At 35.4% G+C, this 16,271-nt stretch overlaps 2 protein-coding genes across 3 annotated transcripts in view; both read left to right on the forward strand.

The window, feature by feature from the left end:
• Positions 1-11,605, forward strand: part of LOC106072908 (uncharacterized) — a 35,001-nt gene extending 23,396 nt beyond the window's left edge. For both annotated transcript variants that reach the window (XM_056009071.1, XM_056009072.1), the window contains exons 7-12: positions 1,139-1,281; positions 1,399-1,426; positions 3,507-3,628; positions 4,701-4,788; positions 6,896-7,006; positions 10,548-11,605. In XM_056009071.1, the coding sequence (XP_055865046.1) occupies positions 1,139-1,281; positions 1,399-1,426; positions 3,507-3,628; positions 4,701-4,788; positions 6,896-7,006; positions 10,548-10,850 (795 nt within the window). In that variant the 3' untranslated portion in view covers positions 10,851-11,605. The remainder of the gene's footprint in view (positions 1-1,138; positions 1,282-1,398; positions 1,427-3,506; positions 3,629-4,700; positions 4,789-6,895; positions 7,007-10,547) is intronic.
• A 1,146-nt stretch (positions 11,606-12,751) lies between these two features.
• Positions 12,752-16,220, forward strand: LOC106072921 (uncharacterized). Its single transcript, XM_013233383.2, has 3 exons — positions 12,752-12,901; positions 13,735-13,889; positions 14,498-16,220. The coding sequence occupies exons 1-3, from the start codon at positions 12,847-12,849 to the stop codon at positions 15,443-15,445; spliced, it is 1,158 nt and encodes a 385-aa protein (XP_013088837.2). The 5' UTR covers positions 12,752-12,846; the 3' UTR covers positions 15,446-16,220.
• The last annotated feature ends 51 nt before the right edge of the window (positions 16,221-16,271 follow it).

Consider the following 16,271-nt stretch of genomic DNA (forward strand, 5'->3'; position numbering starts at 1 on the left):
ACTAACTTAGAAATGAATGATGAATCTTTTGTTCCAGCTAAAAGTAAACAAATTCTATTTTTTTAAACTAATTACTACCCAAGACACCAAAGAACTGTATGGTGTTCCCTTCTAAGTTATAAAAAGATCAAATGGTCTTTTAAAAATAAAATGTGGATTTTGAGTTTGTCATAGCTTTTGTGTAAATGTAAGTTGTGTAAATAAATAATAAGCATGTAATTTTAGTTAAAAAGTGTAACTTTATTCTAAAAAAAGATAAAAATTCTAGAACAACAATGTTGTATACATAGACATAAATAAATATTGACTGGCCGATTAAAGAGTTTTATGAAACGAAAATTTGTGACTTGCAATTTTGTGTACTTTATTATACAGCATTTATGAGCAGTATAAAAGTTAAGTATTCATATCTATTTCAGCCATAACCTATATAAGTATTACATATATTGTAAATAAGGAGGCAGTGTAGTTTTGTTTAATCTCTAAGAATGAAGATCATGCAATTTTTCATAATTCGGAAATCCGAATACAATAGATATACATGTTTTCAAGTTACATGAAGTTACTTCCTTCGGCCAGTCTATATTTATTTATGTCTATGGTTGTATATAATAATCAAGTGAAGTGAAACAATGGGGCAGAAGAATATGCGAGAGCGAAATTGAGATATAAATGATCAAGATCAAAACACTGGTCGCCGACAATGGGTTAAAGCTAGTCGATAGTTAACAACACTTCACTTTGCTAATGTGAACAGGTGAACACATACAAAATAAAGTTATAAATGTAGGTTGTAATGAAGCAAAAATTGTAAGTCAGAAACAATGTTCATTTAAATAGTTTTAAAAAAACAAAAAAAACAAAAAAAAAAAAACAGGCGCACACATAAAAACACTTTAGGAAACTCTAAAAGAGAACAAGAATGAGAGAGAGGTAAAGAGGGAGGGAGGGAGAGAAATAGGGAGATGGGGAAGAATGGAAAGAGAGATAGAATATATGTGTTGAAAAGTTTTCATCCGGAAAGCAAGTTTGATGACTAAATAGAACAAATTCTTCTGTTCTACTAGATCCACTAAGTTGTCATCTAGAACATTAGGACCACATGTCCTGATATAGAGATCTATGTGTACCTTTTTAGCTGCCAACTTCAACTGCAAATGTGTCCTGGAGAATCAGCTGCTGTATACACGTCCTATCAGACATGTTGTTTCTTCTAGCCGTCTTGTTACAGTCTGGAGGTTTTCAAATGGCTATCTCAACTCTACCTTGGCTCATCAAGAGGTAGATTTATTTTGTTTTAATTTACACTGTTATATTTACACTCAGAAAGATAGTATTCATAGTCAAACTTTTACAACATAAGCACAATGTGTACTTGTATATGCTTATTTTTTTCAGATTTATGCAAGCATTTTTACTCATATGCGTATCCTTAACAATAGAAATGTTATAAAATTGTGTAATAAATTATTTTAGTTAAGTATGACGTAACTACATTAATACCATATTGGCTGGAGGGGATTTCAACGATGAATCAAAAACTCAGCAGGATCCTGTGTACAGTAACATGGTAAAAGAAAATAGGCTAATATTGAAAAATATAAGGTAACCTAATACATGGCGTAACAAAACCTGCTGTATTTTGTACACCAGAAGGACTAATATATATAGCTATTTATAATAACCCACCATAGATGCGAGTCCCCAATATAGAAATAATTACTAAGATTTAAAAGGGTTGTAGCCGGAAGTTACCGACAAGTGACAGAGCAGACGTGACCTTGTAGTTTCCAGTATCGAATTTAGACCACAACGCATATTCCCTCCCCTATTATAGTTTCAGTGTTGTTGTTTTTAAATCTTAAAATAACTTAATGAGGATATACCATTTTTTTCTTTTTTTCTCAAAAGAAATACTTCGACACCAAATCAAAAGCTGCAAATACGTAACCCTTTAGTGTGAGACAGTTTAGTTCATGATAATTTGTTGGCTGTGTCCATTGACGACCGGCTATGTCCATTGACCACCGGCTATGTCCATAGTCCATTTGTTATGGCTGGCACTACTAAGAGGGTGCTAAAGAGGGAAAAAAGCTCTTGTAATAATTGTAATTGTCTTCAGTTGTCTTCCTCCCTGGGCGCTAAATACCTCAACCAGGACCTGATTTGTAACAGTGTAATGTTTTTTTTTTAACTTATTAATATTATAAAGTACATTTCTAGTGTAACACGAAGTGGGTAGGGACATCTACAATAAGTACTGTCCATGGCCCCCTCTTGCTAAAATCCGGCATTAGTGCCAACAAAAATGAAAAATAAAAAATCGCAATAATCTTAAGCTCACAGTCTTATACGAGGGGTAAGAAAACTGCCCAGGAGGTAGATAGTGGTGTGTTTCATACATGACTTCTTGTTGTATCTGGTGTACAAAATAATGGCAGTGTTGATAAGCTTTTATCAAGGTAAATGTTACTCTTCATTTGCACTAGTTAACAATGTAGAATGAGATTTTCTAAGCTCAAAATAATTTGAATATGAAGGTAGCATTAGACTTTAACTCCGTGACAGTGGCGCCAGTTATTTAAAAAAAATGGGATACACATGAAAATGTTTTTAAATTTTACAATTATAATTTACTGTGGGGAACTCTCTCCAATTCTTCCAATGTGAATGCATTGACCATAGACGTATATAAGTCTATGGTATTGACTATTGACATTTTCACCATAAACTAAACAATGTCAATGACGCTAAAACCGAACTTTAATGTTGACAATTTTTAAACATGGGCGAAATGATTACAATTTTAGACAATTCGATTCTGCAGTGATAAAAGTGCACACAAATTAAAAAAAAAAGAAAGCTTACCAAAACTTCCTTGATTGTGTACGCCGGATACACCAAAAAGCTAGTTATTTATAAGTTTTTTTTTCCGAAAAACTCTAATATCTGTATGCCATTTTTATTTGTCTGGATCTTCCTGAAACTTACATAACATTAAAGTAAACTTGTCATTCAAATTATCAGCTCCAGTTTGTGCCTTACTACAGTCAGTTACAGTTAACAATTAAATGTATGTATATAAACGTTTTAAAAATCTAAAACTTGGTCATCGCTTGGGTTTTCGTTTCCACTGGTTTAATTCTGAACGTTCACGCTATTGAGAGTTATAACTGGTGGAATAAACCAATTTAAAGATTATTGATAAGTTCATTAAGTGTTTTGAAATGTTATTTTAAACACAAACGTCGGATGTAGGAGAGGCATAAAACCCCAGTGCAAGGCCCTCAATCCTCTGGATGACAAAAGTGGTCATCAACAAACCACGATGGACAAACTATAGATTGCACTGTATAAATATCAAAACAAAAAGTGATTATATATTATATCTTGTGTAACTCTATATCAGTCAACGTTTCTATGAGCCTGTAATGGGCGCGGGTTGTTTAGAGCAGTGTAACATGTGCATGTATACACATCGCAATGAATTCCTTAACTTGGTAAAGAAACTATGCTGTTTGACATGGACATCAGTGTGCTGTCATTCAGACATTGCACACTCAGCGGACACTGGTCAGCAGGACGGCGGGAATAAAGTGAACTTAAAATACAAGCAATTGGTCGATGGGTAAGGTCTCATTTTGATTTTGTAAAGTGCAATGTCCACAGTAGGCCCCTATTCATGTCAATAAATAAATCTATGTATTTGAATCCAAATGTTTCAGCAATGCTCCCGAATCGGGACTTGGCTTAAATGGGAAAAAAAGATGAACAAGCAAAATATAAACATTCTTTTTTTAAAACTCCGCACTTACAATTATAGCTCTCAAGAATATAGAAGATATTTCCCTTATTTGATATCAAATAAATCATTGATTACCAATAATTTATTGAATAACTGGTTAATTTTTAAAATGATTCATGTTTTGTTAGGTACAATAAATAGTTATTTAAAGTTTCAACTTGATCCGAGAGAGGGTGTACGAGATAACGTGCACAAACTTTTTTATCAGACAAACAGACAGAAAGACAGACAGAAAGACAGAGTGAGTGAATAGCTGCTTTGTAATAAAAAAAGATTAAAATTATATATTCTTTTCTACAACCACGGCCTATGGGTCATATCAAGCCGATAACACGGTGCTGTCCGACCCACTGAAACTTCTACTTGAAGTTCTAAGTGTAGTTACACAGGCTTAATGCCTTTCAATAAGATGTTTGCGGTGATCTGGACTGTGATACGTCTGTTGGATATTGTTAATGCCCCACAGGTCGTGCGGTTCGCGCGCTGGACTATCGTTCGGTCGCCTCGACGGTCCCGGGTTCATACCCTGTCTACTGCCATCCCCCGTCGTCCTGTGGGAAGTTTGGGCTAGGACGTAGATTAACTTCAACATGTCAAACATTTGACAAACAAACATTTTACAAAAACGTTGGACAGCACTGACCTAGATATAAAGTTTTGTTGTATTGTCTGAGATATAATCCACTATTTACACATAAAAACTTAATTTAGCCAAAATAAATTGTTCCATAAAGCTCGTCTTGCAGCACCAGGCGTAAGGGAGAGTAACTCATTATTTAATTCCGAATTTTACTATAATTTCTTTGCCTTTTTCTTTCTTGTATGTTACATATGATATTCAAAACCTACTCTATGGGTGAACTATGTCAATACTAAACATGTCTTCGTTCACTAGATCTGAAAGTGATACCAGTGAAGACCACATCCTCTATGACAAGGCCTGGACTGCTGTGCCCGCCAAGTTTGACCAGCAGTATCAGCAGGTAGCCTTCTGTTCTAGACTTGTGTGTGTCTGTATAGAATGCAGCTATTGCGATTTAAGTACCGAATTAAAGCATCCCTTGACCACTATTTATCTCCTAACAAACAAAATTAATTTGGTTAATTATTACTTTTGAGGACAATGTTTATTAGACCAATATGCTAACTTTGAGTTTGGGTGATTCATTTAAATATCTCGTGAAGAAAGTTTTACAATTTTAGATGGAGTCTAGATCTTTTAAGAACATTCATTTCATTTTTTTTTTGTAACAGGCTGCTTTCAAAGTGTTAAAATTGTAAATGTCAATGTATTTTCTCACTATTCGAATTGCAAATGTTGTTTACTTGCTTATATATTGAACACACCAATATAGATCTATTTAAGTATCTACAAATACAAATAGACGCAGAGACTTAATAGTTTCCATTTCATTCTTTGCGATCTATGGGGCATCTGTTTCTTTGGCCAACTGTTACAGGGCAGGGTGTCATGTGGCCAGCACAACGACCAACCGCCTTTACTTTCACCAACTTAAGTCAAGTACCCATTAGAGTTGGGTGGACTCAAGGGCACCCTAAAAATCCCGAAATTTAAAATCCCAGTCTTCAACGAGATTCGAACCCAGGAACCCAGGTTCGGAAGCCAAGCGCTTGGCCACTCGGCCAGCGCGCCCCCGGACACTTAATACAATACTTTTTTTTTTATTCCATATATTCTGTTTGCCGGTCAATGCAACATTATCTACCCTCCCCCCTTCCTATATTTTTTTGTACGATAATTCCCTGTAAGTCCTAGCTGTTACTTGCGATTCTGTGTTCTCCATAGTAGGCTAATTATGGCTTTCTTTTTAAAAAAAATAGTGCATCTCGATCTAAGTCATAAAGTGGCTGTTCTGTCCCCCCTCCCCCTTAAATTTTTGTGCTCATCCTACACGTCCTAACTATTATCGGCATTGAAAGATAAAATTTAAATCAACGTGTAATTTATTTCATTCCAAATAAATAATTAATGCAAAGTGAAGTATTACGTTGAAGTATCAAAGTTGTTGTTCGGTCCAACCAACTGATTATCTCCCCTTCTCTTCACTAGCACTAAGAGCTCAACAAGCCGACATCGACACCTGTTGCCAATACGATCTTATCTTTGTAATTTATAATTCAGTGCATTAACCGTGCAAAGAGAGACAATAGAAAATAGGTCTAGACAGATTTATGACTGTGTTTATCTTGACAAAATAAATAAATAAGCCTCTTTCATCTCCTGTTCCAGTAGGCTTATCTGCCATCTCTACAGCGAATCTAATATACCTTTCAGCTGATCCAATACAATTCTTAATATATTTAAGCTTATACCCATACCTCACGACGTTATTTCATTTCAAAAGCGATTCTTTTTTTTAGGAGGAGAACATTTGTGGCTTTGAAATTTATTCATCTTCGTTGCCACTGTTATCTTTGTGTGGTCTGTCTGTCAGTCCGTCCGTATGTAACATTTAGATCTTACTCTAATAGTGCAATTTCCCTATCATATTTAGGTAGAGTGAAACGAATACTTTTTGTATTCTTAAGTGAACTTTTTTAAAAATGAAATATGGTATGCGTGTAGTGTACGGTCGTTGACTTGTGGCACCAAACTGCTAGTAGACAACTAAACCGCTGTAGGCGTATTTTTATATTTTAACTTGTAAAACTTGAAATAACTTGAACAATACTAAATATGACTTTTATTAAAATATAGACAAAATCAACTTGTTATGAAAGGCAATAAAATTAATAAATATAATAGACTTTTGTAACAATAGAAAATGGTATTTTAAACAAAATCTAACTCACTACAATAACACATCTTTTCAGTCTCACGTTTTGGAGTCGTCTGTCCTAATTAAAACTGCTGACGACAGTGCCATCTATCTTGCATCATTCACAACCAATCGCTAACTTCTTCCCACCGTCACCATAGAAACACACACTCCATAACAATGCGTCTAACTGCCATGTGACGGAAGTCCTAGAATGTCTAATAAAATAGTAGAACTCTGCTTTTTTTTTTTTATTATTGGAAAATAATAAATTTTGAGTGAATATAAGTATGATTTTTTCCCCCTGCAGTTCAACAATATCGAACAGCTTGGGTTTTTGCAGAAGTTAGATCATCGTCATGACGTCATTTCTACAACAGAATCTGATTGGACAAGTCTAAGCCAAGAACAAGAAATAACGGTAGCGCCATTTTAATAACTATAATATCTTATTGGTGTGCGTAACTCGATGCTCTTTATGAGTGAAATATTCGAAGTTAAGTTGGCCAATACTTTAAAAAATCTGTTGCGATAAATGAAATTAGTATAGTGTGTTCTTGTATAATGAAAAAGGCATTGGAATTGTTAGTGTCACACTTGATCGCACACATAGCAGCTATCCAAGCGTATAAGAAAAGGCAGAATAGACAACCTATCGGGGTCATTGTCCAGTGTCATTATTCTGTGTTATTGATGGCCTAAATTGTTTAACAATTCAACAACAATATCATATACCAGTCTTGTTTGATTATACTATTTGTACAAGTGATTTATGTTTTATGTGAGTTTGTTCTTCGCTGGATTACTTGTTTTATCGAATTGAGTTTGAAGATATTCAACTCAATAACAAATATATTCTACACTGTGTTTCTTCAATGTGTTTAAATAGATGCATATAGGCAACTCCGAACTCGCAAATGTCACTTAATTTGAGATGATAATAGTATCCGCTTGTTAAATTAGTTTAGAATGTGTTATTTATAGCGGATGATGAAGCACTATTATTTCTGTAAAGGTTATTGCTAAGCCTCGATAGCATACGAAACACGAATGGTCCTATGTATAATGAACTCCATGTAGATCTAGGACTACTTTCTAGCACCACGAAACGTATAGCACTACTATTACATTGTTTCTAACAGAATGTGACATACTTTGTGTCACGGACACTCACAAACATTCACTTCAAAATCCTTAGACCCTGGCTCTGTACCTAACATTAGCAAAATTCAGTTTAGCTGTTATTTAGGCTCTGGGCTATCCATATTGCTACTTTGTTTCATTGTTATGTATTTAAGTCTCTCCATCAAGCTGCCAACATTTTAGAGTAGGCCTACTGTTGTGACTATAGAGTTAACAGACATCCGGTAAAAAAGAGGATATGTCAAGCCTTTGAGGTCAATTCTTCTGAGAGGCATTGACACGTATAGTGTGAATATCGGTAAAGTGTGAATATCGGTAAAGTGTGAATATCGGTAAAGTGTGAATATCGGTAAAGTGTGAATATCGGTAAAGTGTGAATATCGGTAAAGTGTGAATATCGGTAAAGTGTGAATATCGGTAAAGTGTGAATATCGGTAAAGTGTGAATATCGGTAAAGTGTGAATATCGGTAAAGTGTGAATATCGGTAAAGTGTGAATATCGGTAAAGTGTGAATATCGGTAAAGTGTGAATATCGGTAAAGTGTGAATATCGGTAAAGTGTGAATATCGGTAAAGTGTGAATATGTCTGGCTTTCACTTGTTTTGTTTTTTTCTACAATTGTTGGCCTATATTATCCACCAATGGAATTCATTCCTTTATATCATAGGGTTTAAACGCAAACGTTTTTGATTTTATCAGATCTTTCATGAACAGGGTTGTGTGATTCGAGAACTGGGCAGGTCCTACAGATTGCGAAACGGATTGTGCGGAGCCCAGTCTGGGTAGGGATACGGATAATAAGTGAAAATTAAGATTTTGTTTTAGAAAATAAATTCGTCTTTGCATTTTGTTCATACTTTACTAAGTACAAAATCACTGTCAAATTGACTTTCCGAGCCATCTACAGTACATTTTAGCTTTCTCATAAAAAGCCGATAAACATTCAGATCTGCTTTTTAGATTTACTATCGACTAGTTAAGTATCTCTTTTGTTTTTTTTAAAGAGGTCGAAATATATTTAGATCTTTATTTGTATGCCAGTGACTATTAAAATAAATTAAGTATTTGAACTTCTTCTTTTGGTTAAAATTCGCCTTATTAATGAATGTTGAGAATCGCGAGCAGGATTGGCGTTTTCATTATTGAATGACACCCCGAAATGACAATTTTGTCTGTTTTTAAGAAGATTTGCATGAGTTTTTCAGAAGATTTTAATAATTTCAGAAGATTTTCATGACTTGTTCGTTTATTTTGCAATTTCAGGAGAATTCTAGGAACCCTTTAAAAATAATTTACAATGGTTTTGTTTAATAATTTACATCTAGATTTCACGCGGGGCCTATGAAAGTGTGGGGCCCACTGCGGCCGCATAGGTTGCAGTGGCCTAACACCGGCACTGACCGAGCGGCTTTACTCTTTCTCTTCGTAATTATTTTCCACGTTCCGACGGAATTATTCATTTTGCTCATTTGTATTTCACCACCCTGATATTATTCAGCCTCAATTTCGTTTGTTATCAGAAAATGTTAATTATTTGCGTAAGAATTAAAAGGGAAATGCATGCTTTTCAATATAAAACAACGTAAAGTTTATAAAATGAAACATTAATTAAATTTAATGAGGTCTAATCAACGATAATATTGTCAATTAGGAGAGAAAGAGGTAGCGCGGAAAACCCTCTCCCGTTACCCTCTCTCCCCACAAAATATATTGGACCAGAGCGCTCTGTGGATGCTATTAGCATGAAAGTTGCTCTATATAAAACCTTTTTTTTTTTAAAACATTCGTATAGTTAAGGTTGCTTTTTTTTTTGGCCAATACAGGCATAATGTTGACGTTGAAAAAGTTGGGTTCATCAACGGAGAGAGAGAGATAGAGAGAGAGAGAGTGAGAAAGAGAGTGAGGGAGAGAGAGAGAGTGAGAGAGAGAGTGAGAGAAAGAGAGAGAGTGAGAGAGAGAGTGAGAAAGAGAGAGTGAGAGAGAGTGAGAGAGAGATAAAGAAGAGAGAGAGTGAGAGAGAGAGAGAAAGTGAGAAAGAGAGTGAGAGAGAGAGAGAGAAAGAGAGTGAGAGAGAGTGAGAGAGAGAGAAAGAAGAGAGCGAGTGAGAGAGAGAGAAAGTGAGAAAGAGAGTGAGAGAGAGAGTGAGAGAAAGAGAGAGAGTGAGAGAGAGTGAGAGAAAGAGAGAGAGAGTGAGGGAGAGAGAGAGTGAAAGTGAGAAAGAGAGTGAGAGAGAGAGAAAGAGAGAGTGAGAGAGAGAGATAGTGAGAGAGAGAGAGAGAGAGAGAGAAAGAAATGCAGGCCTACTGTTCAATAAGAGGCAGTTTTTTTTTAAATAGACATTTCACATACTGCCATACGAACAAACATCTTTTTAAGACTTTGTCTTTTGTCTTCTTTTGGTTGTGTAGAAGTCTGATAACACTAAATGTGTCACTAGTTAGGCCAATGACCCAGAGAATGAAAAATATCTGTGGATGACATATATTGTGTCACTTGTAATATTTTCTAAGTACACTGTAAAGTCACGGATAACAAAACTGTTCAAATTCAGTTGAGTCATCAGTCATGATAGATTTACACAGTCCTAAACTGGATGGCTTTGAGTTCATAGAGGTCTGGGTTTGGGCAAGATCGCACCTTGTCATCCATGTCGCCACGTTTCAAAATAATGCAATTGAAACTTATGATTGAAAATTATTAGCATATTGTTTATATTAATGGCATGCTGCTAGTGACGTGTGCATAACACATTAATGATGTAAAAAGCGACGAGTATGAGTGATTTGATGTTCTAAATTGTACCAAACTTGTTTTACAGATCAATCAGTATGAAATCAAGGAGAATGGCAGAAAGAATGAAACAGGAGAACAAACGTTTCGTCATTTATGTCATGATTTGAAGTCAGACAGACCAGACCTCTCCCTAGACTTGACCTCGTCCGTGGAGAGAGTTAAATCGTGGATTTCTTCCTCCACTCCAGACGAGGAAATGCCGCCAAGTTTGACTTTGACTTTAAATCTCGATTCGCCCCACAGAAATGGTGACTTAAACTCAGAGTTAGATCACCGGAGAATGTTTTATAGTGGAATGGTGTTGTCCCCAAGAAAGAACTCTTTCTAAAAAAAAACATTTTATCATTTATAAGTTTTGTTGGCCACCACATCTGTGTTGTTCCATTGTGACAATGAATCTAGAGAGAGAAAAACTAATAGAGAAAATATCGATTGAACACCTTTTTTTTTCATTTCTTTGTTTCCTAATAAGAAAAAAAGGAGAATGAAGAGATTAGTGAAATGAAGAGATTAGTGAACAATTCAACCAATTTTGGATTTCTCTCTATTTACAGGGTGGCCCAAAAGTAGGTTTACAGTTATTTAACTACCTGTTATATGGTGACAAGCTCTCTCCACAGAGATTGGAAGAATGTGGCTATGTTCAATCTCTGAGAGATTCAATTGTTGATGTTCACAGGTAGAACGAATTCCCCGCTGTTCTAGTGTCGACTTTTTAAACAAATAGTCTACGTGATAACTGTAAACCTACGTTTGGGTCACCTTGTATAGGCTAGCGTAGTAATAACATCTTCAATCATTGGCATTAAAAGATGTAGAGAGAGTTAGAGTGATTTAATGTTCTGAATTGTATGCATTTGTATCACAGGTGAAACCGTTTAAAATTAAAGGGGAAGACAAAAATAATGAATGGCATGAAAAAAACAAACTTATTTCTAAGATAACATTCCTTTGGCAGCAATATGTTATTATTGATTTTATTGGATTGAATGATTTGTTCTCTGTTGTTATGATTAAACGACCGGTGATTTGTTAAATGATTATATTTATTTATTTTGAAATTAAATATACGTGCTTTTTAAATTGTGTTCAGCTATAAACTTGTTTTGACCCTTTAAAAAAAACAAACCCAGATCTCCATGTTCCACTGTCTTTTCCAGAATGTTACATATCTTACCAGACTTTTAGGATATTACTCTAAATCTTACATGGTCAAGTACATAGCGGAAGGTCACTTTATTTGCGTGCTCTATTGGGCTTGTGACAGAAGTGCTCATTGACATTGTATGTGAAGTGTGAGCCGAATCCTGTTTCATTTTCTCGTTTTGTCTGCTCGGCTTGAATAGTTGCTCTTTATCTCGAGAATCTGAAGAGTTCTTCTTAGCAGTTGTTGCTGAATGCCTCTAATTTCCTTATGGTGGCATTATACGGTCATCAGATCTTGTGTCATTCCCCAAAGATAATACATATATTATTAAATGTCTAGGAAAATCGTTAGAGCCGTTTTCTAGAACAGCTGATAAGAAGAATTGTGAAATATATATAAATATAAATATATCCTTACTCAAGTGTTCATCAATGACTGTGAGCAGTTTACATTTACTTTAGCGTTCATTGTTGGGTAATATGAGGATAAATGTTTGGATAAGAGTAACATTGTTTTTGCATGCATTCAGTGGGTGACCGGGAGGGGGGGTTGTCCCGCCATCTTATCTTATCAATATTGTGTTTTGTAAACCATATTTGGTTTCTAAAATATTATATTGTAGAAAAAAATAAAATCTAAGTAGTAGGCCTACAATATTGTTGTTTTTTTTTTGTGTGTGAAACTTGTACGCTATAGAATTTAATTAATTTGTGACGCCTTTAGGCTTTAAGTTATTGCCTTGTGTGTGTGACACCTGCGGACTTAAAAACACAGTCCGCGAGTCGTTCGTGACTTCTTACGTATGTAAGAGCCTTTGCTTGCATCAACCTTTAGAAATATCTGCGCTCTAGTCTTTTGTTTAAAAAATGAATTGCGGTATGGTAAACAAAAAATACAATAAACACAGCCCCAAAACAAACAAATTGCACTTTGAAGGAAATTCCAAGTTGAAATTTTATTCTCTGAGACATTTCACAAGAAATCGGAAGTGTGCAATTTTCAATCATTTTTTTTTTTACTAGTAGAAAAAGAAAAAAAAAAGAAAACTCGAATGAAATATAAAGCATGAAAGGAGACAAGGTTTCTTACTTATAATCAATTATTTTAAGTCGCTGAACAGAGTGAAGTTGGCCAGTATAAATAGAGCTGGGAAAGTTTCCCTCAAAATTTACCCACAATGCTGTCGCTAATGCTAGTTGTGTCGGCTGCTGCCAGTCTTGCTGTTCTACAAGGTAATAGTTATTGTTTATTTAGCCCTTGTTGTTTGGGGAGGGGGGGGGTGTTTAACTCCTGATAACTAATTCCATCGCTCGTGTAGGCGTTTATGTAGCTTATAATTTGACATAATACTCCATCTACAAAAGAGATTAAAAAAAAAATTATATCCGAATTTCTACGGGTCAGAAACATTACAGATTTTTTTTTATTTTGATTTTTTTCCAATTTTTTTTTTTCGAATTTTTACGTCTGTCAAAACTGTCGAGATGAAGAAGTGTCCACCTGTAGCATGCTCGTCATAAGTCAATACAGCTCCGAATTTACAACAGTGCGTCTACCGAGGGTCTTACCCTCCAAAAACTAAAAAATATACTCTTTTTAGAGCTAAAATATGCATATCAAATATTTTTTTAAAAAGGAAAGTGAGATTAAAATTTAAAAAAAAAATCTTTCTTCTAAAATATAGCATGCTTTTAGAAATTAGCATTTTCATTCATAAAAGGATCTTAAGTAAAGCTTTTCAAAATTGTGGGGCCTCCACAAAATCGTCCCCGGGGCCTCCACTTAATTAAATCCGGCCCTGCTAATTAGTCTGTACTAAACACACGAACTCCATAACATCTGTACAGCTAACAACGGCAGTTTAGTATCTGGATTAATAATTAATTTTAGACCATTGCTTATAATCTGATTCTACTTAACTTTTCTATAACAGTACTGAAGATTTTTAATATTAGTCTGTAAAGATTTAAACAAACTATTGAATAGTATTGACTCATTCTATACTTGTTACCATAGATCTTTTGTCTCTATTATATAATGAGTTCTATGCGTTGTTTGGTTCAAGTCGATGCTCAAAGTCGATCCTACAGGTGTCAAAGTCGTGAAGGGAGACAACCCAACTTCTCGGATGACTCGTGCGCAACTTTCTTGGTTTGTTCCAATTACTCTGGACAGCTGCGACGGTGCAGAGGTGGGCAGCAATATGACTTTAGTTCTCAGGTAATGTGCTTCATACAAATGTCAATGTTTAGGGATACTGAAGGACAAATAAACTATAAAATCACTTTCTTTCAAGAGTTTTAAAATGGTTGTCTCCCTTAACAAGATGCTACACATTTTTTTTTTTACTATTATTACTGAAGTTTTTCTGCTATCGGTATCAAAACGATAGCTAGACTATATTGATTTATATAAACGAAATTTAAAAAAAAAAGCATTTCAGCATAAGAGAAAGACACCATTTTTATATTATTTCTTAAAAGATTACTTTACACATAATGGCACATCCATCCATCCATCGCAGTGGCGCTACAGCCCATGGAGCTGGAGCTTTGTGTACATATAATCAGCCAAAGGATTATAATTAAGCTCTGCCTTTTGGAATGGAAAATTAATTCCGACTAGTTATCGTATCTCGGACCCCATAAGAAAATACATTTAAAAGTGAATGCCAAAAAAATGTCAATAATTGTCAATGCACAATAATACACATAAGTATTTTTTTTTTCATAGCTTTTTTTTGTACAAAATAAAGTTAGTCTAGGCCAGTCTAGGGGTTAAGTTTAGATAATTTTTTTTTTCTATAATTCTATTCTGTTTCTCGACAGTCTTGTAAAGCCGACTCCGAGGTTGCTTGTCAGCAACAACTTAGAAATCGGCCAAGCAATCCAAGCTCGACACCCACATCTCCTCCATCCACTGAAAACAGCAGAGAGTCTGCAAGATCCAATACTCTCCTCACTCTTCTCAATGCTTTGTTTCCCCAGCAGGCGAATAACGGGGGCATTGTGGGACTTCAGGGGAACATTCCACCAGGCATACTTCCGGGAGGACTTCAGGGCATCGTTGGAGCCGGACCTCTTGGAGTTCAAGGTGCTGCTCCTCAAGCTCCAAACCAAGGACTTTTTCTGAATTTTTTGGGCAACAACGCAAACGCGGGATTAGGAGCTCAAGCAGGGGGCATTACAGGACTTGTACAGTACAATAATCTTCAAGGCGGTGCATTAGGAAACCAGTTAGACAATGATCTGTTTGGTGGAGTAGTGGATCAAAATGTGAATGTAGTTAACGCCAATGGGCAAAGAGCAAAAGCACTCAATGGGCCAGCATTCTCCCCTTCTCAAAAACCAAACAACTTTGTTCCTAATTTCAACCAGAATTCTCCATATATACCAATACTGAATCAAGTTCCACAGAGCTTTTTGCCAAACACTCCAGTAGCACAAGCGTTCGCCGGAAACCAGATCCCACAAAGCCAGACACAATATACATCAGAGTCGCAGATACCTAATCCATCCGACTCTCTTGAACAGGAAACAAAACCTCAGCTGACTGTTACTTTCAGCCAGCTACCACAGCCGCAGTCGCCTGACATTTACAGTCAGGTTCCACAATATCAACCGCCATACACAGCAGAGAGTTTTAATCAATTTCCCCAAAGTCAATTTTCTGACACTCCACAAAGCCAGTCACAGTATGGACCTGTCAGGTTGAACGAAGTACCAAAAGAAACTACTTACAACAATGTGCCTCAGCTGAGTGGTATATTGAAATAATTCATCAGGTGACACTCAATCCGCTGTCAATCTCATATTTATTTGGTATTTCATGTTGATGCTTATCTATAGTAGAAATTGTGTGTCAGTACTATTATATAACAACTATTTAGTACACTTGAGACTAGGTCGGTTAATCTCGAGGTTAAAAACCGAATAGTCAAGTTTTTTTCCTTAAAGTGAGTAGTATGTACTTGAGGTAATGTTATACATTCTGACTGATGCATAAGACTAAATCTACTTCCACTTAGCAGTAATGTAGTCATTGTGTTACTTCATAACTTAAATTTCAGCAAAGTAACTGTGGAATGACAACTTATTTAGATTCAGCAGAGTTCTATAAATAAAGGGGAAATGCCGAAAATAAAATACAAATGTTTGATAGGGCTTGCAGTTTTTCGCGCATGGTGGTGGTCAGGTTGGGAATCTGTCCAAAAGCGTTCTTAGCACCTGGGAGATAAAAGGAATACGTGCATGAACTTTGATGAGGCTATAGGTGCCCGATAGTTTGAGATCTCGTAATCTCTGAGTGGTACTTTCGACTATATACAGTAGATAATATACACACTGGCAAACATCTAAATAAACCAGATTAAATTGCTTTTTTTTGTTTTTTTAATCTATTCTCAGTATGAGATTCAGTTATTATAGATGTATTTGACGATTTTGAAAAGCATGACAAACTTGAAGGAATTTTGATGTTAGCATTATTATTATTTATTGAAGTTGATGTCATTATTTGTGATCTATTGGATATTATTAAAGTATTATTGTTATTTCATGGAAAGTATTATGTTATTCATGGCGTTGAAGTTTATTTAGTAAT

Source organism: Biomphalaria glabrata, chromosome 13, assembly GCF_947242115.1.
Source record: "Biomphalaria glabrata chromosome 13, xgBioGlab47.1, whole genome shotgun sequence".
In the NCBI taxonomy this organism is placed as follows: Eukaryota; Metazoa; Mollusca; class Gastropoda; family Planorbidae; genus Biomphalaria; species Biomphalaria glabrata.